The sequence below is a fragment of the Rhyacophila brunnea genome, unplaced genomic scaffold, assembly GCF_057557595.1.
Source record: "Rhyacophila brunnea isolate RB1 unplaced genomic scaffold, BYU_Rbru_1.0 scaffold_7, whole genome shotgun sequence".
NCBI classification, from domain to species: domain Eukaryota; kingdom Metazoa; phylum Arthropoda; class Insecta; order Trichoptera; family Rhyacophilidae; genus Rhyacophila; species Rhyacophila brunnea.
This window is the reverse complement of record NW_028233339.1, coordinates 27,178,187-27,206,171: the sequence shown is the minus strand read 5'-3', so window position 1 is coordinate 27,206,171 and position 27,985 is coordinate 27,178,187. Positions and strand designations below refer to the sequence as shown.

General features: G+C 32.5%; 1 protein-coding gene across 1 annotated transcript in view; it reads right to left on the bottom strand.

Annotated features, from left to right (window-relative positions):
- Positions 1-4,689: 4,689 nt before the first annotated feature.
- fng (Fringe glycosyltransferase) overlaps positions 4,690-27,985 on the bottom strand; it is a 253,671-nt gene continuing 230,375 nt past the window's right edge. Inside the window, exons 6-8 of the mRNA XM_085958107.1 lie at positions 14,660-14,730; positions 7,712-7,889; positions 4,690-5,706 (exon numbers count right to left, since the gene is read on the bottom strand). Of these exons, the coding sequence (XP_085814233.1) occupies positions 5,652-5,706; positions 7,712-7,889; positions 14,660-14,730 (304 nt within the window). The 3' untranslated portion in view covers positions 4,690-5,651. The remainder of the gene's footprint in view (positions 5,707-7,711; positions 7,890-14,659; positions 14,731-27,985) is intronic.

Here is a 27,985-nt window from a genome sequence, read left to right as displayed (position 1 = left end):
TCACAACCTACCTCAACCCTTCGCCACTGACGTAGAATTTCATAATAATTAAATATAACGGAATTTAAATTATAGTTAATTTCAATTAATTTATTTACAGCATATCATTTTGTTATGTTCAGCAGTATTAACCTGGGTTCAATCTACTGTTCGATAAAGGCCTTCCTTAGCTCATTCCACTCTTCTCGATCCCTAGTCCATCGCTGCCATTTACATGCATTATTTTAGTACCTACATACATTAGTACCAACTACGGCACACACAACTGACGGCATTTTTCTAGCAGTTGTTTAGGGTCCAATTGCCATTTCATCTGCTTGCCAACCTTTTTCACATTGGTTTTTTTTGTGAACTTTCCGCGTTATGTCCTACATGCAACTTTTCATGCAACGCTGAGTACTCATAAATTAAATACATATACAAAATATTAGAGATGGGATTGGGATGAAATTTACAAAATAAAAGAAATACTAATAAATGAAAAATAATATTTATTACCCTTTATAATATAAACAATAATTTTACAGGATATAATCATAGATAAAAATAATTATTTACAAATAAAATAATATAATTACAATCGATAATCCATAGTATAAAAATCATTTAGCGTCTTCTGCCTTACCTTAAATATAATAGTTTTTTTTTTCTTTGATTATAAAAAGCGACACAAAAATAATTTCGCTCCATGTTAGGAATGTTTACATATTTTTTTACAAACGATCAGAATTCTTTTTGAAGGCTAGAAGATGTTTTATATTGAAATACACTGATATTAATATTCCTATAAATTATGACTATTATTTATATAAAATTATATATTTCTTTCTCCCCCACATGTTACATCACAAGTATTGGAAGATTACGTTTATTGCATAATTTTGTTTTGTAACGCACGAACAATTAATTATGTTTAATATTTATTATGAAAGGTAGAGATCGACGAGTGGCAATAGTAAGGTACAACCTTAATTATTTTTAATATATGTAATATGTAACAATTGTGCGTCTTTATAATTCATTGGTCATTGTAAAAATATACATGTACTCTCTTAAAATTAGAGAAAAGATGAAACTTGAACAATTGAGAAGATAAGGTAAAAATTGTACAACACAATCGTTAGACACATGTAATATCATTATGATTTAAAAGTGTTTTGCAATATTTTCATACGTGTGCTTTTCTTATCACATTCATAATGTCACGCACTTTCGTGGCGATTTTTGTCGTTCAACTGTATGTTGAATGTTGAGCAAGAAATCGATAGGAATGAATGCTCCCGCGTATCAATTTAAGTTCAACAAAGAGTAATAATCTAGTCGGCATATATATTGTTTTTAATTCGTTTGCCTCCGTATGTTGTTCATATTATTTTAAATCGTCAACTAAAGAAAAGATTATTTATGAAAAAGCATAAAAACCTCGTTTGTTGAGACACGTTTGAAGTGCCAATGCAAGTTGTTATCTACTTGCTCATTCAACCAGTAGGCTCAAATTTAATGATAAACGGCTTAAAGTGGAAATACCTTAATTCCATTCAATCCAACTTCAAAGTTAATCAACTTTGTTGAAATGTGGTTCCCACTTATCAATTGACGTTTAACTGATATTTAACTACAAAAATCGCCACGAACGGCTTACCAATAAACATGCATTTATTTCACATTTAATATAATATCTGAAACGATAATGTACCTTTTATAAGGCCGAGATGCATGGCATATCACTAAACTCTGATTAGCAAATAGTTGCGCACGCGACTTTTTTAACCAGAAATTAAAATCAACAGTTTTTGTAATATCGTGCACTTGTTTCCGACAACAAAAAATTCGTTTGTGTATTTTGAAAGAACTTCGATTTCTCGACATTCTATGCATTCTGGCCTAAGTTTGTAATGAACAAATAATATAGCATTTAGAAGCGTAATCAATTAATGATTTAGTTATTCAAACACGATTTAATAAACAAAAAATATATATAATAAACAAATATGAACGTGGCTATTAAGAAAAGTGTGTATTTAATTTTCAACTTAAAATAATTAGATAATATTACAATAACTAGTAACTTAAATAATATTTACAAAAGGCATCACAGATAGTTTTTTGTTTAACAAAACATTTTTACATTTTAAAACAGCTACCATTGCGTTTTCTCAATAAACAACATCATTATAATATTATAATATGCTTTTTACAATATACAGTAAATAAAGAGGTTTTCTTTATTCCAAATATGACACTAACATTTTTACCATATAATAAGGCAAGACTTATCTTTCCATGTGTTTCTCACTATCTTAAAATTCAAGTTATTTTATTAATCGATAAAAAAAGCAATAAAAATCTGATTTTTAAAAAATTTGAACATAGCATTCATAAAACTACGGATTTATTTTCTCATTAAATGGAAATAATTCAAAAGTCCATAAAAATCAACCGGGAAAAGTTATGAATAAGAAAAAAAATTAAATCTTGAGTGCACTTTTATTTCCGTGACGTAAAAAAACTTTCTTGAAGTAATCAAAAATTCATTAGAAACAAATTTCAATACGATTATAACTTTTCTGTTTTACCCTTGATTAAAAAAAAACGTGTTGCGTTTGCAAAGTATAGCCGGTGTTTTAGATAAGAATACCGGTAAACAAAGGGGATAATAATTGTATTAAATAATTAATTTTAAGAGTAATCTAAAGAACATTTGGTTTTTTTTTTAAGTTTCCAAATGATTCTCTTTTACTGGAAGAAGCTATATTAAGTAATGCTTATCGATTTATTTCAAATACGTCATTACGGATTGCACGAGACAGTAGATAAGTGTAATCCGTAGGTAAAAGTAAATGTCATCTTTCGCTCCTAAGCGGAGTATACGGGCCTCAAAAGTTGAATTTATATTAACGGACTTAATATAACTACAATTAACAAGAGGGACCGAGAATTAAAGGAATTATAAGTAACAGTGAGTTTCACTTCACAGTATACCTTTTCACGCGTGGAAAAAGATTCAAACACGTAACTGCTTTGTATTCAAAGTATTAAGCATTTCATTTCTAGCATTGGGTTACACTTCTGTGTATAACGTGTATTTACATGGTAGCGTACACAACTTGAATGTTATTGCGTTACATGTATCCCTGAAAACAACACTAATAAAAATAAAGAAATATCAATCTATTTTCATAGAATTTATAATGGGATATTTAACTATGAAGTCAATTTACTAAACATGGATAGGCTAGGATTCTTTTAATCATCAGCTCCTTATGATATTGGTACAGCACAGATTTATTACAACTAATAGGCCGTTTGATAAATTTGATATTTGATTCATTGTTTAGCATCTAGACCGGCCCCACATAGGTAGTTTTTTAGTAGATACCATTACAAAAATAGGGAGATATTTATCTATGAAACAATAAAGTATTTTAAATCTGTATATTATGTAAAATGAATAATTTAACAAAACTATTACAACCAGATGGCTGTACATTTATTAATTCCTATGCATATTATTTATGATTGGTGTCATTAGTAGGCCAATGTGGAATACATTGGCTTTCCCATACTGAGTGTTTTGGGTTCGATTCCCGTTGAGGTTACAATACATATTATGTATGATTTTCTCAAGCCTGGGTGTTTCTGTTATGTGTTTCACTACTGTAGTTGGTGAGTTAGTACACTTGAGAGCATGGCGACCTTAGTCTTGGGTAACTAACCATTAAACTTAGGATCCCGTGATACAACCGATTATGACCGGGTATGGTTTGGTGGAACCATCTACTCCAATGTAGATGGGCCTCGTTGACTGTTTGTAATGTAAAAAAGTTAATGCTAATTCGTAATAATTGTTAAAGTGACATTTGATGTCACATGATTTCTGTACAACTGAAGAATTTAGTTGCATAATGCATGGATTGAGTATACGTAAACTGCTTTGTTTTTATAAATATATATAGGTATCTTTCTACCTACATACAGAAAATCTAATGTTTGCTCAGCAGCACGCTATGGTTATTTATTTTGAAATGGTTTTACGATGCACCCCCCGCTCGGCGAGATATCAAATATTTGTCTGGGATCGACCACATAAAGGGACACCAAAATTTAACACACAGAGGTGAAAAATATCGTGGGCTCGAAATACAGCACACAAATTATAAAAATCACGGGTGGTTATTATGAGCAACGCGATATCTTCTGAACGGTAGACATACACAGATAACTTATTGGACAATTCATAACAAAAATACCTTGTACACGAATACCTGTCGGTATGGATTTTGTGAAATTCGAACTCTGTGGACATTCTGCGTTGAAGATAATTTCAGATTGGTTGGGCAAAAAAAGCAGATGAGGGTCGTTGAGATGAGTATTTTGTGTATGGTTGATGTGTGAATAGAACTTTAACTATCCTAAATATTAAGGCACATATCAAAAACTAGTGTTATAAGATTTTCAAGCAATATTAATATTATAATAGTATACATTTAAAATGAATAAACTATTACAATAATTATATTGAAAAAAACGTATGTTTGTTAATAGTATTGTGTTGCAAAATGTAGGTAACAATATGAATGTTATGCGAGTTAGTCAAAGGTCTAAGTACTCTAAGTCATACAGGTCTATACAATGGAATATATAAGGTAAAATTAATGGAATATTCAAAATATGTATAGTATTTTTGTTGGGTTGAAATAAAAAGAATCAAACATAAAAACGATTATAAGAGAGCATTTTTGAGTGTCACAACAAATAGATACACAACAAAAGCGCCACTATTTTAACAACAATTCTATTAATAATAAAGGAATATAGCTTTATACATCTCTTGGTTATTTACAAATACAATTATTTTAAAATACAAAAATATTTATAACTTTGTAATACATAAATACATTATTTCATAATATAAACAGCGCCGTATTTATTGCCTAAATTGTTCCCGTAAAAAATATAATACTACATTTGAATACAAATAAGTATTTATTCATATATTTACTCTTACTCGGTGATTCCACTTTCCAATCGTTAATCATTTGATGAAATAATATACTTATTTTTATTCACTTGTCCCACGAAATAAAAACTCATTTCAAAACAATGTCTTTCAGATACTTCAGTCAGGACATTATAAATAAACACAGAATACAATTTTAAAAGATCACTTCAAATTCTTTACCTCCACAAAAACTAAGAGTATGTATGACTCGTGGATAAATAAATATTACATGACTTGCTTATTAATTAGAAACAAAAACGGATATTTGATATTAACATACGATGTGGAGTTCAATCAAAGTTAAAACATGTAATAATAAATATATACACTTTTGGTGGAATAAACTTGAAGTGTATACATGTTTATTAACGTGACTAAATACACGTAACACTCACGTTTCAAGTCATAACTTTAGCTTCCTAATTTATTTTCTCTTAACAAAACTTTAGCCAAGTTACTTGAATCTTACGTGTTTACTTCACAAATTAACACAGGTACGTTATTCTTCATGTTAATATTATTTTCCTACTTGGTATAAAGTAGTAACTCTTGTCAATTTCTAGCCATACCGTATCAAGACGAAGGCTGGGTAATGTTTTGTAAGAGTGAGAAAGTAGTTGCAGTCCGGTATCTTCGTCTTCGAGTGGTATTATCTCGGGCAGAAGCTCGCGTACGGGAATAGGAAACAGTGCAGTGAAAGAAACCTGTGGAAAAGATATCATAGTTAATTATGAGTTACATTGTTCGGAGGGGTTATTAATTGCTAGCTTTATAATAGGAACGGTAGGTGCCCGGAGTCATATCGGGTTATGGGTACATTACAGTCGCGTATAAATCAAGATGTAAGTCTGTAAAAGATACGCTCGGCTTATGGGGAGTATTAGCCGATAAAAAATGAACACGTCTACATAATTTTCAATGTTTAAACTGTTTACGTTAACGTATGGAATTCTAATCGTTTATGGTGCCCAACGTTATAGAAATAATAGTTGCATTAGCATTAGGTATACATTTGAACTAATTAACACCGTATTATTAATTTGTGGATACTATTAATTAATATATAACAAAATACAATTATTGTATATTATTTGGACCACGCTATTTATTATAATAATATGTATTAACAGATCAGGCTAAAAATTAACACTTCAACTTAAATAAACAGAATACATAACAGGAAATCACAAAGCTTATTCCAGATACATATTATTTTGGCGAACAAATTATACCTAAAATCATGTGTAAGCTTTTGTCACTACGGATATCCACACCCTGAAACAGTTAAAATAACTGTTTAAAAAATGTGATAAGATTTCTTCTAATATAAGTAGGTACATGTTTCTGATGTTTTTTTTTTCTTCTAAATAATGTACTTACATATTTAAATTTATATTTTCAATAATGAAAATTGTTTACTTTTGTAGCTTTACAATAATACTTTAATGTTTTATTTATCGATTATGTAATAAGTAAAAAATAATGACGGGTAAAATATCTGGCGAACAATGGCCCGGTGTTTTTCTTTCTTGTTATATTCTATTGTTTTTGGTTGCTATGGTTTCCTGCTCTTCTATTTTCCGCCTGTCGCCGGTGTTGCCATCTCTGGTGCCACAAACAAAGCTTTCAAATTTTGATTACTACAACTTTACTATCTATACTTATTGGAACAATTGAACATACGCATATGTAATTTCTTTTAGTGCGCACTAATGCTAATACCATTACTATTCCCGACTGCACATAGGTAAATCAAGCCTATTGCATCGCGTTTTCCCGCTTGACGCCACTATCATAATATTACTTTCAAAACTATCGAACCTAATGCTAATGTGGTATATGTATAGCTTTGCATTAATTTAGGCATATCTATTTTAACGATAAAGTTATTACGGGTTACGACGAACTTACTATTGCTCTAATAAGCGTTGACTAAAGTTTCTTATATTGATCCTATTTCGGCAAACGATGTACCTACTCGTACCTACTCCATTCTCCAAATGATGAGAGAAGTGAAAATTACCTTTATAAAGGATTCATAATATTTATAGTAATAAATAAATAAGCTATAAAAATTATTTTAGGATGGAACTGGCGAGGATTAATAATACCGTGTTCAAATGAATTTTTCACATCGCATTATCTATGAATACCTACTTTATTTCGATATTACCACTACCGATGCGGTGTGACGCCCTGTAGGGGTCTGCTTACACATGCACATGAATTTTCTGCAAAAAATGCGGTACCTAGCTTTAAAAAAATGTGCGATAAACTGCGGTATCTACAGCAGGATAGGTTATAGGATATTTTTTTTATTATAGAACGAGCCACATAAAAATGAGAAGGTAAAACATTAATATATCTTATATGAATCAAGATCTACTCTTTTCCATTTTTTTAATATGACGCCATAAATAGTATGTATCAGCCCTCGTATCCAGTATAAAGATCAATCCGATTGACGGTGAGTAGAACTGACTGAACTAATTCTTCCTATTACTCTTTAAACATTAAACTCATTGACCGTGTCGTGGTCGCTTAGTTCAAAAAGTCAGCTTTAGATAATAATACTTTGTCGGTACACGTACACCATCACTGTACGAGAGTGAATCCTCAATATGTTAGAAATGCCGAACGTCATATGTTTAATAGTATGACTTATAAAATTGATACAATGCCAAAAACATTGATATAAACAAGACATACCTATTGGGATCATAGTTCTCGTCGAATCCATCAAGGCTGACGACATTCCACTCGTCCTTGTTTCTTGAAAAGGAAAAGGACACCTGATCGTGAAGGGTGTCTCTTCGCAGGAACTTCATCGGCTCTAAATGAGAGTGGAATTGCTCCACCACCGTCAAGGGTTTACCCAGTAAGTGTTCTGTAAAAAAAGAAAGACAATATTACTTAAGTATTCAACATTATGTATAACATTTTGTATTATTTATATGGAGATAAACAAACTCTTATACTATTCAAAATCTTTTTATTATCAAAGAAACATTTGTTTCTCGGCATTACGAAGGAATTTATTAAACAACGACTCGTTAAAATCAATATAAGTACCTATGTTACATTTCTAAATAAGGAACATGTAAAGTACTCAATTAAAAAATAATTAGTAAATTCATAAAAAGCTACCCAATAGATTAAACAATCAATTCCCAATATAATGATAATGTTATAGCCAAATAAATTTTACTAGTAAGTCTCGTTATTTTATTTTTAAATGCAGTAAATGTGTAAAGAACCGTATCACATACGTTTATTTTTAGGTTTAATCTATCACGTTCTGAATGTGACGTCAAAAGGCGGCTGAAAACTAAACTTATGTACACGACAAACAATAATCTAAAATACGATGACTATAATATATTCAGTATAAATGTAATTTAATGATAAAAATATAACGAAATCGGCATTTAAAGTAAGCGAATTTATTTCAGCAATACCCCTTTTCTAATTTTGTTTTAAAATAGTTAATTAAATTTTTTGTTTAATTTAATATCTATTTAGTACCTATGCTTATACCTATTTAGGACGACAATCGTATTTAGTGAAACGAAGCCACGTGAAGACACGTGTACGTCTCTAGTCATAAATATATAAAATAAATAAACGATTATTATTGAATGAAAAAACTATCGTATAAATAATCAATTGTCAGTGAAATTTTAAAGTAAAAATGGATATTTTAAAATGAAAAACACCCGTGTCATAAAGTGTAACATTATTTGCCTCTCTGAGATGTCACGCTTTTCAACCGAGGCGTCATATAAAATGCAGCGAGGGAGCCCTGCTCAAGACACGCCACTTTATCTCGTCAACCACGTCTGACGTCATATCATAAACCAACCCTCAAACTCCTGCTGCAGCAGCGGTGGGAAACTGACGCATGTACAAACTAAACGGCTGTCACACATGACAAAAACTAGTTTTGGAAAGGCCTGACAGGCTAAACACTTAAGATTAGAATATTTATATAACTAATTGTGTTATGTAGATACTATGAATGCATAACCATAGTTTGCGTAAAGGAAAATTAAAATATCATAGAGGGATGATATTAATGCATACTATTAAAACGACGAACAATGGTTTGGCAATCAGTGTCAGTGACTCACTTTGTCGATATATATTATATTATAATATGTTCGTGTAAACTTTCAACACCCAATTCAATTAGCATATTTGAGCGGGTGAATAGCATTAGTCCGTAAAGTTAACATTTCCATTAATCGAACATAGCCTATTTCAACACATTTGTGCTCGGTCGTAGTGGTTTGGCGGGCGCGGCGCGGCGGCGTTTTGCGAAACTCAAACGTAGTATAACCGTGTGTATTATGCCCCAAAAAAGACACTGTCTAAGAACATTTCACACACGGTTATACGTTTGAGTTTCGCGCCGCGCCCGCCAAGCCACTACGGTTGGGCACTTTCAGTTAGGGCGCGACGCGCATACATAAAAATGGTTCGGGGTGTGGTTCCATTTCGAAAAAAAATCCATAATAATTTATTTTTTACTTTTTAATGCGGCAGGAGGGGTCGGAGTTAACAAAATCCGGCATGTGCCACCGACTTACGAATTTACCGTGAACAACCGTGAACCTTCGCACTTTTCTGGGCACATTTTCCATACACAGATACTCTGCATTTTGAGTATAGCGATGAAGACCTGGCCTGCAGGTGTAACTGCGAGTGCTCACTTACGAGTTATTGCGACTTGTCGCATCCACAAGTGGATGTCGAATGAGCTTGTAATAACGATCATAATTATTAGGACTGTTAGTGTACGTTTGTGTCATCTGCGCTGTATTATCTTTTAGACATGCCACGTCAGAATATTTTGAAGAAAACATCGGATGCCTAGATGGTTACACCAATTCATGAGGCCACATTTACATTACAATATCAATGTTTTATTTCCGGTACAAGTCGACAATGTTTTGTATTCAAAATTATCGATTTACGTATTAATTAATAAACCAATACCATGCATTAATATCAAATGAAAGTTTATCTGGGAGATATAATTATTTAGGTACTTACCTACATCAAAAATAAATTATAGACCAATTGAGTGAATTTAAAATAGTGCTAAAACGACTGCGGTTACAAACAGATGCGGGCGATATGAATTTGAGGTTTTTTTTTACACGTAAATCTGCAATGCGAAGTGACTTGCAGTTAATTTAATCACCATTTTAGTACTACTTTTTCAGCTTCACTGTATTACCTAATAGTTTTTAAAACTATTAAATTTTTACAAGTGGTAGTCTCCGAGGTAGGGAGCTGAAAGTTGGCAGCAATTTACCCCTCAACCTCCGTATTGACCAAAAAACTCCATAACGAGACCAAAAACTAAATATCAGCTTCATACTTTAAATATATATTTTTTAAATTAAACTAAGTACACCAGTCTTAATAATTATTGTGTATGGGTGTTATTACCCACGGTGGCCGCGCGGCTTAAGCGTTGAACTATCATGCCGTGGGTCCCAGGTTCGAATCCCCTGGGTCTGGCAAGTACACATATTGTTTTTTCAATTTGTGTGTGAGTCAGGCTATGGACCTACTAGGTTGAGCAAGTGGCTGACATCCATTTCTCGTAAAAACAACATCTGTTAATACAAACCTCTACTCTGTGGAGGCCCATATGATCCTATTAGGATCGGACATGGTCGGAAAATGGGTGTTGATATTTTGGTAGAAAACCCGACATGATAACAATATATCCGAAAAATGTAAAATAAAAAGGTTTGCTTAGAATGATTTGAGATTGAGGTTTGGAGCATTATACTGAAGTCACGCGTCATTTAGAAAAGTCACGTCACTTTATACAACTGCACTGCACTTTCATTCGTATGCTTTAAAACCCACCAAATCCGAAGAAAGCCACCATCTTTTATGACCATAATTTGAATCAGATAAAAAGTGGATTGCTTTATGTATGCAGAGACACTTTACTTTGATAACTTACTTGGGTATTCAGAAAACTTCCGACTTATAACCCGAATACCCGAACTTAACCGAAAAGTTTTAAATCACGCTTCGCTATAAAATATATCAGATTGCATAAAAAGTAAAAAGAGGTCTTTGTCCTGTTTGGTGTCGCTTAAAAAGTAGCATATTAATTTGTTTGGTATACAGATGAAAATACATTATTATGTGCGGTCGCTACCGGTTGTATGTACCTACCAGTAGCGAAGGGTGGAGGTAGGCTGTTAAGATCCACCATAAATAGTGCACATTAAACTTTGTTAGTCATACGTATTTGATTTTATTGAACTAAGACTACAATTTACAGATTATAATGGTTAGTAGCCCAATAATAGTGGTAAAACTCCCAGGTTTGAGGAATTTACATATTAGATTATGTTAATATATTTTGACTTCACCGGAATCGAAGGCAGAACTCCGGGATGAAAGGTCAGCGCCTTAAGCACTGTACCATGAGAACCGCCCAGGCTGAGGCTCTTAATTTGGTAGTATTTAAAAAAATTTGGAAAACTTTGTTCTATCAGAATTTATTGCCAAGACAGGCTGAAAATTACCCCGACTTGAAATGGTAGAATAAATTCATGGAAAATCCTTCAGTGTAAATATTCAAAAGAGTGACTACAATAAATTATTATTCTTCTCAAAGTTTGTCAACGTCCAAAACGGAATCCCATTGCAACGCCGTGAAAACAAAAGAGGAACGAAAAAGACGAGAGTAGGAATTGCATTGCTGAAATATTATAACTGAAGAGACCGTATAGTATAGGAATTTACATAAACACGACAAAGTATTTCAGAGTCGGAAAATGCATTAATGCAATCTGTAAAAGTTTAGACGACTGCGATGCAATGCTTTAGTGTGAAAATAACTTAGCATTTAAATAAATATAATACACTGGGTAATTAAAATTGATACTCATAATATTATATACTTACTCGTAATTACGACAAGGGGTTGACTTTGCGTCTTCCAAAGATTTCTACAGGACAGTTTGCAGTATCGATGATTGACATAATATATACATATTCCGTCTCCGCCTATAATTTGTTAAATTATTATATACCTATTTGGTTATCAAGGATAACATTGATTGATAGAGAATACTTGAAGAAACCACTATTTTTATTTCAACATTTTCAATGTGATTTGGTGTTGAAATTCGTCTACTAAACTTCATGTTTAGAAAATGGTTGATAAAATAATCTGCATATACCTACAAGGAATTGAAATTATAGAAAATTATATCTACATATCTTTATCAGAATTTATTTTCAAAGTTTGCAGCGATCCTCCGTTCAGAAGAAAAACATCGCTTAAAACCGCAAAGTTTTTCTTACACCCGTCATAATTTCACTGCCCAGCCGCAAAGGTCCAATAAAAATGAATAGTGAATTTTATTACACTAAATTAATTTGACCGGTATCAAATTCGCCCCGACCACGAGCGCTCGCAGGCCCATTCGAAAGAGTCCCGCGGCAGGTTTTATTGCCAGGAATGAATAATAGATCGTGGAGAGATGACACTTTTTGAATTTACGACGATTTCACTTGGCGGCCGCGGCGTCTGACAATACAGATTCAATGGCGCGAAACGATAATATTCAATCGAGCTTTTTGTTCGCCAGCGAGCTTTCCGGAGGCTATACGTTACGCGCAGCGTCAAAGAAAGCTCCAACTCGAGTATTATCTGAGAAATGAACAAACTTTCTGCTATTCGCTTTGAATATAATCAATTAAGACTTGCACAACGCGTCACGCTTTCTACTTCAACGATCATCAGGCGAAAGTTTGATAAAAAAATAGTTTTTAAAACTATTCTCGCATAAACTTTATGGAAACAGAAAAACTTGGGGTTATTAACAGAGGGTTATAGGCCGAAATATTACTAATTACGATCGAATTACCGGAAAATAACACGTCACGTCTTGACAGTTTTCCGAAGTTAGACGATTGTTTAATACATTGGAATTATAATTAAACAAATTAATGTTAATAATACAAATATGGACTTATTGTATTATTTATAAATAAATAAACGTAAAGATGTAAATTATAATTAATTTAAGTTATGTACTATTCCATTTGAGTATATTTGATATTGGGTATCAAATGGAATAGTACAAAACTTAAATCCATTAGAATTTAAATTCAAATTTCATCAAGTACCTTCGGTCGATAGCAGTAATATGGTAAAGACATAACCTCATTAGGGGCCATGATATATAAGCATTGGCTTCTCGTAGCAGGCGTTCTAGGATCGATTCCCGATGAGATTACGCGCTTAATAACTGTTAGTAGTATTACAAATTAATGTCCTCAATGCTATATTCCCTATGCATATTACAATATTAATATACTTTTTATGAAGTTTGCCTTTGAGTCGTTTCTTTAATCAATAATTGTGATTTGTAATCGACCCAACAATTAACCTCTATCTTTAAATAGTTCGAAGTGAAAGTCTATTTCGATATTTTTCCTGTTGGTTTAAAAAAAATATAACGCGATGGCCCGGGGGGTATGATTTAAAGCTTAAATGAAAAAAACCTTTCATACGAGATACGGGAAGTAAACATAAAAAGTGTTCGTCAATATGGCGACGGTTTATATTATCTTTTTTTAACGCAGGGCGTGAAATACTGTATCCGCCGAGCGAAACCACGATAGATGAGTAAGAAAACAATCAAAATAAAACTAAAAAGTATATTATATATTATCACATAGAAAATATTTACTTATTATAGTTATCATAATTTATTTGACCAACATTTGTTTTGTTACGCTAATAACAAGTAATATTAAAAATATTTTTTTCCGAAAATGCATATTCTCAAGTTGCGTACGTAGTCTTCTCGAAATTCCTTGTGGGACAAATTAAGGGTGGAGGTGCCAGTCGGAAAGACAGTAGGTACATATCAAGAAGATTTTGCCAGAAAATCTGAAGTTCAGATTACAGAAGTACAGATTGTTTGGTTAATCTAAAAAATGAACTGCAATTATGAATGAGTATGAGTGACTGCAATAATGAATGAGAATTACGAACCGTAGCGCTCGAAATTTTCTGAAGATAATAACATGGTTAGATACCTATCAAATTTTATGTGTATTTTATAAAACTAAGTGTGTTAGATTTTTTGTTATATTATGTCGTGTCTACTCAGATGATCAAATTATTTTTTTTCCACGAGACTGAGCGATAACTTTACCGATTTCACGAACCGGAATGGCGCTCCGGTACATTTCGAGCTCTGAGTCATTGTTGTATTATATATCGCGTTTTATAATACATTGTATATTTTACATGGCGCAAATGCAATTCATTAAAAATATTTCGTATAATCAATGACATTTTATTGAGGCCCGCGTTAAAAAAAACGTTACGCCTGTCAGTTCATGCGTCTTGGAATACGACATAACATATTTAAAACCTCTTTTAATGATGTTGGGGTTAATCTTTATGTTGGAATAAGGCTCTACAGGTACAGTAAAAATGAATATTTATTATTGAAATAATCTTATGAGACAAAAATGAACAAAAAACAAAAATGTGTATTCATTGCCCACTTCTCGTAAATAGCATTACAGTTTACCTGACAAGTAATCTATGAAACATTCATCTGAAAGCAATGGACATAATCAAAAGCTATCACTCACCAATGATGTATCCCATGGTGACGTCATCCGGGAGCCTAATCTTGTCTCCGATGCTGATAAATTTTCCCCCGCTGTAACAAAAGAGAAGGAGAAAATTCATTTTATTTTTATTTCATATCATTATCTGAGTGGGAGAAAAAGCACATAAAGCGAGCAGATTTTACGACTGGATTATGAATAAGCGATTACATTCTTATTTAGTTCCCCCAAGTCGAGATTGACTACAAACATGCGTCAGTATTTTTGGAGATATTCATCGAAAGAATATAAAACACAACGAAAAATACACATGATGCCAAAAACAGCCTTGAGACATATCATAGATGTAGTAAATAAACATAATATAGTATTATAATGGATGTAAGTGTTTTACTATTCCATTTGAGTCATTTTTTGCGACCCGGGTTTCGCCTGACGTCAGTGTGTGTTTGCCTTTGCTTCAAAAAACGACTCTATAATACAAAACTTAAATCCATTAGAATTTAAAATCAAATTCCATCAAGTACCTACCTTCAGTCGATAGTATTAATATTAATAATATAGAATGTTTTATACAGAAATACTACTAAATAATTTCAACCAATTCGAAGAATCGACAATGCTTGAATACAGTGTTCATTATTACAAAAGAGACGAACCGTGCCAATGGCATGCTGAAAGTTACCGCATTTTTAATCGACATTCTCCGGACTGACTAAAACATTATGCACTCGTTTGGTATTAAAACATTACAGTTGTGATTCAATGTAAAAATAATAATAATCGTATATATACACATATTATATAGGTAATGTTATCATGGGAGGAGTTAATTTGAAGATTTTGGGCAAAGGTGATAGGGGGAGTTGGGGTAAATATGACGTCACTAAACCAATACAAGACGAACTAATTTTATTATATTTTATTACTTATACTAAAATTGACACTTTTAAGAAATTTGTTATAGAATAAGAGGTCGGTTCTTTGGATATTCTGCCCGCTGGAGCGCCGAAATATATAGTCCCAAGAGCTACAGATTGCAGGCGAGAATAGCTGAAGATCGTCGAGACTCAAGGGTAACGGATCTGTTCCGATCAGTGGACGTCACAACCCTCAACGACACCAACAACTGACTACGAAGAAGGGATGTTGTACGACTATATTAGATGAGACGATTTATCCAGCCATGGTCACAGCCTGTTAGACACTAGGTAAACAATACACAGTAATTGAATAGATATCAATATGTATGAATACATATTTAAACAAATTTAATCGAATTAAATAAAATTAAGATTTACTCCGACTAAAAGTTTTGCGTAGTTACTTATTTTATATTTATGAAATATGCACGTAAAAGTTACGTGGAATCTCACTCACGGAGCAGTGTTTCGTAAAAGTTCCAGTCTTACAAACTCTTTGTGACGACAATGGAATAAAAATATACATATAAAAGTCCCACACAAAACATAAAAATGACAGCCACAAAAATTTTCTACGACGTATTACTATTTAAATGTAAATTACGTAGATGAATTTATTATGTAGACAAATAAACTTACACCAACTTTCTTATGAGAGATATAAAGAAGAAACACAAATAAATACAAATGCTGAAAAGTAATAATACATTGTTGTACTTTAATAAATCTAAAAGACGAAAGAAAACAAATTGACAAATCAATATAATTAATTGGTACTTGTCTATTTGGTGGAAGCCAGCGGCAAACACATTTTGAAAATAGCCGATATTCTAGATTGTTAGGTTAGTTTCACTTCCTATCGAATTTGAGAGGGGGAAATGTGTTGGTACTCCCTCCCGATTGTTTGGGTGTCAGTAGACATCGTCTGTGGCTTAGGTAGTCTTCGGAGCGATAAAAATACGGATACGGTTTGAAGAAAACGGAGAGGTTTATTGCTGAATACAATTACGGTTGTTAGATGTTGAATAAAAGTATAAGTACCGATATAAATTTTATATTATAAAATGTGCAAGGGACGGACCGTGCTAACAGTTTGCACGGCCGGGGGTGTCTGACAAGACGGTTCACAAAATCTTTCTCGAAAAATCGAACAGAATCCGGCTGCCACGTGTGATCAAGAATCACAAGTGTAATAATATGAATATTGGAAAAATATCTATGCATTAGTATTAGAGTATTGATCTACTAACATTAGCTGCCGGTAAAGGACATCTGATATTTCCTTGCTAAGAAGACCGGCGTAGAAACATTTACTCATTATTATTAGCCTTAAGTACTATTATTAAAAAAGTTGGCTATAAAATCTTCTCATTGCTAGAAATTGATCCATTCGCAATCGATCCTGCCATACTACTACTATGAGTCCGCCCGGAAATGGTTCCGGCCTCAATAGGTATCCAGAGGAGACCTCAAACAAATGGTCAAATTTGGGGGGAGGGGGGTGACATTAGATTAGGTTAACATTCTTGAATTCATGAATTTTGCCGAAATCGATCATGAAAATTGCCGCTGTTCTCGCCTGGCTTCCTGCAAACAGACCTGTACCAATTAAATTTAATTAAATTAACGTTTATATTCGGCATAGAAAAATGATTGTAATCAAGCGCAAGACGAATTAATATACTCGTAAGTAATTTTAAATATCATTAGACTGGTTATGATGAATCGATTGTATAGGCATATTCGTTGTCAGAGGTAGGAAGAAGAATCTGATATTTGGCAGGAATGTAGTATTCTGATTGACTAAAAATAGTCATCGATCCAAGAGGCATATGACCTTTTATGGGGCGGTCCAGTTCCTTCACATCTCGTTTAGCTTAAGCTGAAGAATTGATAATGATAATTTAAAATAAGAAGGAAATTAAATAGGTAGGTACTTACCAAATTACTGATAATTTAATATAAGATAATTTCTTATAAAATACACGCTTTAATTAAGTTTCGAGTTAGAATAAAATATATAAACTAGACCAAGTTGCTGTGAATAAGACAGTAGGTACTCAAGTTTCTTAATAATAAGTACCTATAATACACGTTATTTCTTTGCGATATTATAAAAAGAAAAATATCAAAGATCGTATATAAACACCAACAAAAGGATAAAAAAACTGTACTAGGACATAAAGTTCTCATATTAATTTTCAAATTAACAAGGTGCGTGCACTATGATGCAACAGATTAGCAAAAGATGTATATTGTATCGCACAGGTAAATTATTGATGCCCCGTGTGTCAAGCATGTGGTCTGAGATTTGACATAGGGTTGTTATAACAAAAATAACAAAAGGGGTCTAAGCGCACCTGCCCGACCCCCATCGCCCTGGAAGACGGGCCACTGACGCCCCCGGTTGAACTGATATAAAAAAGATTTTGTTATTATTAGGGTTGGCACAAGAATATTGTTTATCAATAATTGTACTAACGCATAATTATTATAAAATTATCATGAGAATAATGGTTCGGTATAAATTAAAAGGATTTCAAACTACAATACATAATATACACTTTTTTATTTTCTATGAAAATCAATCATTTTTAATTTTAAAAAATACATTAAAACTACGAATTATTACAAATATGCTGATACATTGGATAAAAATGATTTAACTACATTCTAATGATAAACATAAACAATAAATAACATAATACAATGAAAGTGATCAACATTTTAAAACAGATTTTTTTAAATTGTTAATTTATATGTAAGCATTAAAAAACGGTTTATTTTTCTTCTTAATGATTAGGATACGCATTGATTAATTAAAACACGTACACTCAGTAAAATGTATTTATTTGTCGCTAGATGCATCGGCGTTTTTTAAAATGCAAATAACGCGATTGATTCGTCAGAGGATTTAAAGAGGTACCTACCTCGAAAAACTTCAAACCAGAATCTGAAAAAATATTACCCAAAGCATAGCAAAATCTCGACAACGGACTATCAATAATTAATTGTTAAACTGAAATAAACCACTTAATATTATTATGCGTTCGTCACTGTGAATGTAAATACAAAATATTTGCAGTTACAGGATGTGATTCCAGGAAAAGATACATTTGATATTTTTACTACGTACCTACTAGGTTAAGTGTAGGCATGTTGAGAAAAGTAAATGCGATAAGACCAAATTACATACAAATAAAATAGATACACTACCTATATGGTTTGTATTGTATTTTTTCTTCGTTGTGGGGGAATCAAAATCATTCAGTTAGTCGGGCCTTCACGTCACTAAAAGTTCGACACTGGTTAGAGGTGTGAGTAGTTGGAAAACCACCGCGTGAATTGTGATTAATTTCTTAGCGAAACTAATAAAAATCTGAAGAAATACATTCAATAGAATAAACAAACCTGTTGCATGTTCAACATAGGTATTCTAATAATGCTCGAGTGGGATAATAGCTAGACAAATAATACCGTGCTCCAATGGTACTCAACAGGCACGAAACGACGGAAGGGCCGCCCTAAAAGCCACTGGATCTTTGAATTAATTAAGCATTTCAGCCGGAAACACTTGGAAGCGAAAAGCCAAAGACCCAACGCCTTCACGCAGCAATTTCGGTATAGGTATCTCAGTCGATTATAATGCTGAACATGACTTACATTCTTCCCAGCGACAGATTACAAATGCCGCATGTTTCGATATGCAACAATCGGGATCGTAGACGCTTGTCAAATCTTGATGAATAAACTTGGTAAGCTCCATAAATAGAATGAAAGAATGTCATGAAGATGCGATGCACGCTCAATCGCTTTATATTGTTAATGTATGGGTGTGTGTGATTATTAAAGTGGACACGTTAGTAAAATACGCCAAAAACATCAAAGTGGCGTTTGTAATAAGCACCCTAATTTAAATTTAGGTTGAATTCAAATTTCAACCCCATGCAACATGCAACGTAGCAATATTAAAGCGGGTACCTTCAGCCACGTTAGCAGATTATAACAACAATGATGATGAAAGTAGTCACAAAATATTTACTGCATTGTAGATAGAGTTTAGATATCATCACATCCACCTGTTTACGAAAGAACAACATGTGTGTAAGCACAATCGAGGGCGAGTTTATGAGGGCGATCTATTCTTTAGATAAAGCATCTATTAGTCAATCAATGTTTTAATATGTCGATAGCTTTGACGATATAGTTATTTACAATCCCAAATATCTCAATTTTGAAGATATTCTGAGTGACAAATTTCTGGCAGGTACGTATCTAGTGCCATAAGCGCCCAAAGCTATTAATTAAGGAAAGTAATATCCATTACATAACAAGGACAACAACGCTGACTGCAAAGTCCAAATTGAAACAGACGTTCCGGCTGATTAAGCGCAAAGTTTGGGTTATATTCTGAAAATGTTTATGTAGGGGAAAAGTGTCAAAATAATACCTGGTGTCTACTCTGTGAACCGATTTATAGTCATACATAGACAGATCCTATAGTACAGAAATCAAAGCATACTCAGTAAAGTTATATAATACAATAAACGTATTAGAACACCTAGTCATATCATATCTTATAACATTAAAACATTAAAAAAAAAAAAAAGATAGAACACAATGGGTTACTTTAAGGTGGACCCGTGGTCGATTAGTACCGTCGTATAACACTCATTTCTCCAGCGGATCCACTGATATTTGACAGTTTGGTATATTTTACACTGTTGCCTCTCTTATTTAGATTGATTTCTTTAATGATATTTCTGCGTGATGCCCAACATTCACATTTCCATGCCACGCGGCGGTGTTCAAGAAACACATTTACCTACTGGGTAATTGTTACAAATATTCTGCGTCTTCATATGGTTTTGTAACTAATTAAAGTTACAGAGCGGCCAATAAAGCAGTATTGCGTAATGGTAGAACTGCAATATTCTTAAAATATTTACGTAAATAACATATAGGGTGTTTTTTAGAGGTATGTTTTTCGAATTGTTAACACTTCTTCCACCGAAAGCCAACTTGACCATGAATAGACTTGTGCCGGAACAACGCTTGCAAATTGTGCAAATTTATTTTGAAAATCGTAGTACAGTTCGCGAAACTTACCGTGCGCTACGTCCACAAAATGTTGTTCAGCGATGAGGCTCATTTTTGGTCGAAAGGCTACGTCAATAAGCAAAATTGCCGCATTTGATGTAAAGAAAATCCACAAGTCATTATTGAGACGCCGTTGCATCCACAAAAAGTAACTGTTTGGTGTGCTTTATGGGCTGATTGAATCATTGGTCCGTATTTCTTCAAAAATTATGCCAGTTCTGGCTGGTTACAGTCAATGAAGAGCGCTATAAATCCATGATTACCGACTTTTTCATACCCCCAATTGAATGACATAAATATGGAAGAGCTATGGTTTCAACAAGACGGCGGAACATGCCACATAGCGCGCGCCACAATCGTATTATTGAAGGAAACATTCGATGAGACGTTATGGACCTGTGAATTGACATTCCAAGATCGGGATGTGTGAAGTCGCTACGCCGATAAACCAAACGATAGACGATAGACAACTTGGAAGCCAATATTCGCCGCAATGTTAATGATATACGGCCTCATCCCAGATGCTCCAAAAAATGATCGAAAATTGGACTTCCAGATTGAGCTTTTTTCGAGCGAGCCGTGGCGCCCATATTCCCGTAATCACATTTAAACACTAATTTAATGCATTATCTTTCTTATAAAGCCAATACCGTGGCAATTACCATGGTTTTTATGTGTTTTAGTTCATTTTTAAGTTCTATACCTCTAAAATCTACACCCGTTATTAACATTTAAAGAAGTATTAGGTCAAATTTACTTTACGAATATATGTATAGGTATACAAAAAACATATTATTATTATTACATATAACTGTGTATTATATTATTTCTGGAGATGCACCTCATTTACAGCATGGAGTGAACTATGGTAAGTATAGTTAGTTATAATTATTTCCAGATGCACTATCGGGGATACAAATAATTATATTGCTTCCGCTACTTTAGAAAGTTCATCTTATTTACTTTGATAGTCTATTTATATTCGAATGCATGGCTTCGCTAAGCCGCTTAAAAAGTCGATAGGTATAAGCGAGAGTCAAAGCACTTCATAAAATCTACTCATGTATGATGATCAGTTTATCCTGTGGAGTGATAAGATTATATTACAAAGTTTACTCTGAATGGACAAAAGGGTCAAGTCGGCCCCTGGACCACGTAATTAAAACTGGAACATGTTGTGATATGTTATAATATTATGTTAAAGAACATATTGTAACACTGCGAATAGATAAACCGTGTCATTTTAATGGATTTTCAACAAAATTAAATGAAATTCGTGTAGATAGACCTATTCATAGTAATGACTACGTGCCGATACCTAGCATATTTTGTAAATAGAATTTTCATTATATTTAAATGAACATTATGGGCATTTCAATGGGTAATAAGTGTCAAAAGTTAAAGACATCCGAGTCAATATGAACAAAACGTCAAACGTAATAATATAATGTAGTAAGTAACATACTATGATAAAACAACCGCAATTAATATTTATTCATTTCAATGAAAATTTTTGAAAATAACTTTTTTTTACCATGTTCGATACAATGAGTGGAGGTTGTATTAACATTTTTTTTGTTTTTACATTGAAAAATAACATGTGAATTTGCCAGACCGGGGATGGTCGACGAGTCTAGCAGATACGCGTCAGATTTATAGTGGAAAAGGAGTGGGGGAAAATAACTAACCACATAATAAACCATTAATGAGGGATGGAAAATAATACAATATTATGGTGATGATTTTAGTTATTGTGTCTTAATATCCGTACTTATTTGATTTTTGAGTGACACCCCTGCATGCCCGCGACAACACGTGGCAAAAAAAACGGGCATAACCCGCTGTGTGCCTTCCAGGTTCCATTCAACGACGTAGCTTACGGACAAATATTCTACTGAGGCAGTAAAAAAAATATTTCCACCCCTAGCTTAAAGCCATGGATACATGGAACAGCACTAAAGCTATGACACACTTGAAAAAATAATCTAAAACTACCCCACTTCAATTTCCGTCAGGTTGACGAGAAAGTTTTTATATCCAAACGGCAGTATTGTATTATGGCTTATGTCAATCTCAAAGAAAAAACCGTGTACTGAAATAAAATACGGAAATCAATATGTACGAAGTTTTTACTTCTAATATGTATGATTTAATACAACGGAAATAACCTAGATTATAATCTATTATATATATTATAATCTAATCACATTAAAAGCAAAGAATATAGGTACTTATAAAAATAGTTCTAGATTAGGATCTTTATTCAAACGAATGTTATTAATTAAACGCTTATTTGAAAGCAGTTGAAAATTAATATAAATGCGTACCTAGTATCTTAATCTATCTATACATCGTCGGTGTTTTGTAAAAAGGGCGAATCAACCATTTTGGCAAAATCGAGATTTTAATGAAAATATAATATGTACCCCCACTAGCTTTGTTGTGTAAAAACGGCGAATTTTTATCTCCACAGGAAAGTACTTAAAAACGATAATCGACTAAAATTAAATTAATTAAAATTACGAAATAAAAAGCAAATGTGACATATTAGGCCTTTAAAATATTATATAATAATACCTATTATAATGACAGTATTCTTTCTAAGCTTTATTATAAACTTGTTAGATATTTATAATCATCTACAGGTAAAAAACAAATAAAAGTCAAAAGTTAAAAATCCTCTTCCTGTAAAGTAGCATTTTGGTTAATTCGCCCTTTTTACAAAACACCGACGATATAGTTAAATATATGTATGCAATATGCATGCAATGTCATACCAGTAATTTGCCAGTTTTAGTTGGTCTTATGTATTTAAATTTAAACATTGGGTTTAATTCTAAATTAATGTTTAATTAATGAACGGACGCCTTGATTAAACTATTTTTTCTTCTCCTGTTTTTTAAACATCAAAAAATATTAAATATATAATATAAAGTAGAAACAGTTAATCTTTCGACAGTAGAGTATAAGTTTTATAACTTTGCACTTTTTTGCATTTTTTACTACACTAATACGCCTCTTTGCCTGATTACCTCGCATAAATTAGATCAAATGATATTCACTCGTCTTAATATATGCAGTAATAAGTAAATAAATATATTATAAGTATACGTAAAAAAATATTTTAAGAATGTATTAAGTACATAATTTTCATCCTAGAGAATCCTAATAATAATAAAAAATATCATCCTCTTGGAATGTTTCGATGTAGCTTTTTAACATATAAATTATTATAAATTAAAATCGTTGAAATATTGACAGCTTCTTCAGGTTATTATCAAAACGATAAAGTCTGCCACATTTCAAAGACGTTATCTCTCTTTTATGACATTTACATGCATCGTAACACATGGTTATAATTTTCGAATGCCATTACGGTTAATATCAACATTTGACGCACGAGCCAAGAATATGTTATTTTTTTAAATCATAATATGAAAAAATCATTTGACATGCTCTGCACAAAATATAATAATACTTACTCATACAGGAGACGAAAATATAAACCAAACCTTTGTATATATATATAGCTATCAATCGATGACTACCGTATGCTTGAGAATCGAAAAGCGGCCGCATTCGAAATAGACAGGTGGAGGACTTGTTGTAGGAAGCCAGGACCCACTCCGAGTAGCATTCACCCCACATAATAACGATGAAAATATATATTGAATATGTCAGTATAATATTGATAGCATGAATTTCTTTATTAACCAAAAAAATTGTAAGTATTATAAATTTCAATAAATTGAATTGAAAATGTGTTGATGAAAACATGTTGTAGTGTCATCGTCAACAAAATTATAGGTACTACGATAATAATTATCTACCATATTATATACAATTTACAATATGGAACATTGGTTTAAAATCACTGCAAAAATTTATTTGCTGGTATGTATTAAAATTTTATGGTGGGTACATAAAAAAAGGTTCAGTATAACAGTGTCTACGATAAAATCTAGGCACGGGTCGATGGGGTTCATTAAAAAAATGAACAAAAAACATACATTTCTAGACTAGTCCTAAAAAGATTACTCGCGAGCAAGTTTTCAATTTGTTCCAACGAAACTGAATATAATAATTATGCTACTGTTTTGTTCAAGTTTCATATTACAGTAGGTATAAAGATTTTCAAAACATTCCATTGTCGTAGAAATCATAAAACACTCTTGGTTCGCGTATTATGCATATCATTATGATAAATGTTGCTTTCGGGAAAACTTTGACGATTCACCACACTACGCCACAGCTGCCGACAAACCACTGTGTAGACATAAATAATAATAACATTAATTAAGTATATTATTAGTAATTTGTATATATTATATATGTAGAAACCTAAAAATAAAATAAGTTTTCTAAAAAAAAAAATTTAATTCAGAAAATTAAGGCTCTATGGTAAAATATATCTGTTTATTGAATCGATAGACCTACGATTATGATAAAAGAATAAGTTAATTCAAGATCAAGATAGATTTTGAATTATAAACACATTGTAAATATTTCATCGTCATAGATGGAGGGCCGTTTGCCTTGAAAATTGGATCAGTATCGACTAACTAGGTGATACAAAGCTATGGCATGTATAGCTTTTTTTTTTTTTAATAAACTATAATAAAAGCTTTTATTATCGAAAAATCTATTTAAATAGGTACTTACATCAATCGCGCTCAGATTAATGATCTTTAAGCACCCACCATTACACCGATCGGATCGATACACATTTAATATTACTCAACATTAAATCTAGTTATCCGAGTATCGCGAAAGCGTTCCTCAATTTTAAATAAAATAGTAAATAGTTTATACTTTATAGTACCTATAACCCATACTATACAACCCGGTCACATTGACAAGACATTTAAGAACGTTTGATTAAAAGCATGTCGTACACTGAAGAATGCTAGCTTTTTAGTCGTATGGGATGATAAATGAATGGGCACCTCGATCCATTCAAGAAAATGTACTTAATATGGATTATAGGCAAGCTTTTGAATAAGCTACTGTTTGTAAAGCCTGTCTGGGTTTTACGCATACAGGTAGACCCAAATGTGAAAAGTCGTACGTGGGAAGAATTGCAGGCATTACATTTGTCAATACTACATCTACCGACGTTTTTATCACTAACTGGGGTTACATATAACTTAAATAAAATTATAAATGAATTATTTTATTTCAGACTGGAAATAGAGGCGAAACCGAATCCTGAAATACCAAAAATCCCATAATTGTTTTAGAGCCGATGATTCTGAATCTTAGAAACAACGAACCGGGGTGGGTAGTATTTTGAGATTATGTGAAAACAATTCAATAATTTCACATAATAATATAAGAGAAAATGTAGTTTAAAACTTGGGTTCTCATTTCACCAAAACCAAAAATACTGTCTTTTTACTTAGCACGGCAGTATAGTAAAAATAATGAATTACTAATAACAGACTTTCATCATTAGATCAAAATATTGAATTATGTATAGTTATATCTATGATTATATACAACTCATGTGGATAATCACGAGAAGATCGTAGTAATATCATAAGATCACGAATGAGCAAATCAATTGCAATAATTACAATTAATTCTACTACTGACAATAAAGTCGAATATTTTTAATTACTTTTAGTTAGATGAAAGACACACTTGTTTGAAAGAGTGTTAAACTAGGAATAGAAGTGTGCTGTATTTTAGTATTCACAATATACATAAAAAAACAGTGAACGAAACCACAAAAGCTTATTACAATCTTAGTGTGCTGACAAGTTGATTAAAATGCGAGATAATTGCTTGGTGTTTGCGTACAGCAAAACTACCAAGCGTTCAGCTACAAAGGAATCGCATACGCACAATGGATATTATTATCCACGACTAGGCCAGACATTGTCTAATTTGGAAATTCTGAGAACCCACTTAAAATTAATTAAAGTTATTAGACCATGGTCTGTTTAACAATTAAGATGTAAGTAATGAAAACGTGAGATTACTCTCGGAGAATAACCGCAGAGGAATGCCGATAAAACGGCTAAAACAGGTAGGTACCTAGGATATTTGCGAGAAATATAAAACTATAATGAAACAATGTGAATATTTTTTACAATATAAAAATCTTAAATATCGTACCTACTTAAAACCTCCTTTCACAAAAAAAAAAAAATCATAATATCTTAATGATAAGTCGGCGACACCATAATATTATTAAGTTCACGTGTTCCTATATCGTTAATTTTACGTAGGTAAAACTAAACAAAAGTAAATAAAAATAAACTGGATGTATCTCTTATGGCACGTTCTCACGTGGTGATTTTTGTCGTTCAACTATATGTTGAATGATAGTTGAAAATCTTGATAAGTGGGAACCATATTTCAATCAAGTTGATCAACCAATTGTAAGTTAAATTTGACGAAGTTGGAGCCCTTTCTACTTTTGTCGAATCAAATGTGAATTATCAGTCGAATTAACTGGTTGCCTAGCAAGTTGGCTAGAGAACTTAACCAAGATGATAACAATTCGTATCGCCACGTCAAATTTATTTATTAAACACAACGCCCATCTTGATTACGACAATAGGTTCAACTTAAATACGTGGGAACATTCCTTTCGATGTCTTGTTCAATATTCAACAGACAGTTGAACGACAAAAATCTTCACGTGAGAACGAGGCATTACATAAAAATTATATGTTAATTCTTGCAAAATATTGTGAGTTTAAGGTGTTCAGAAGACCTACAGTTGGAGGGAGATAAATAATTATGTTATAATATGTTTACATATTCGGCTTATTTCGGTATTGAATGTGTTTAGTTCATTTTAATTATTGAAAAATCAGCAACGTACGGTACGACTTATATTGATATAAGTGATGACACAATCGCTAACCAAAGCCACCGGTGGTAAGCGCCAGTTACAGACTGCATCCCTTATACTGTTTGTATGGAACATCCGCACACGCTGCGTTAGCATAGGAGTAAGAAATTTTACAGCTAGTGTAAATTCGCCATATTGAAATATACCAAGCTTACTTTCTAGCGATGAAAAATCGGTCCACACATATAGCCACCGGTGGGATGTGCACCACCTACTCAAGTGGCAAGTGGTGATATCGTGAAGATATCGATTGAAAAAATTAAACCTTGCGGGTAAAGGGACATAAGTAGTATGAGAAACGCTACGGAAAATACAAGGCAAAATATATTAGTAGACAAACTTGACTGTCAATTTTGTAAAAATGGTTTTTTTATATACCAACTTATATGTTCTCTTTATATTAAAGTATAAACAAACATATACCTACTTAGATAATATAAAAAAAACATTTTAACAAAA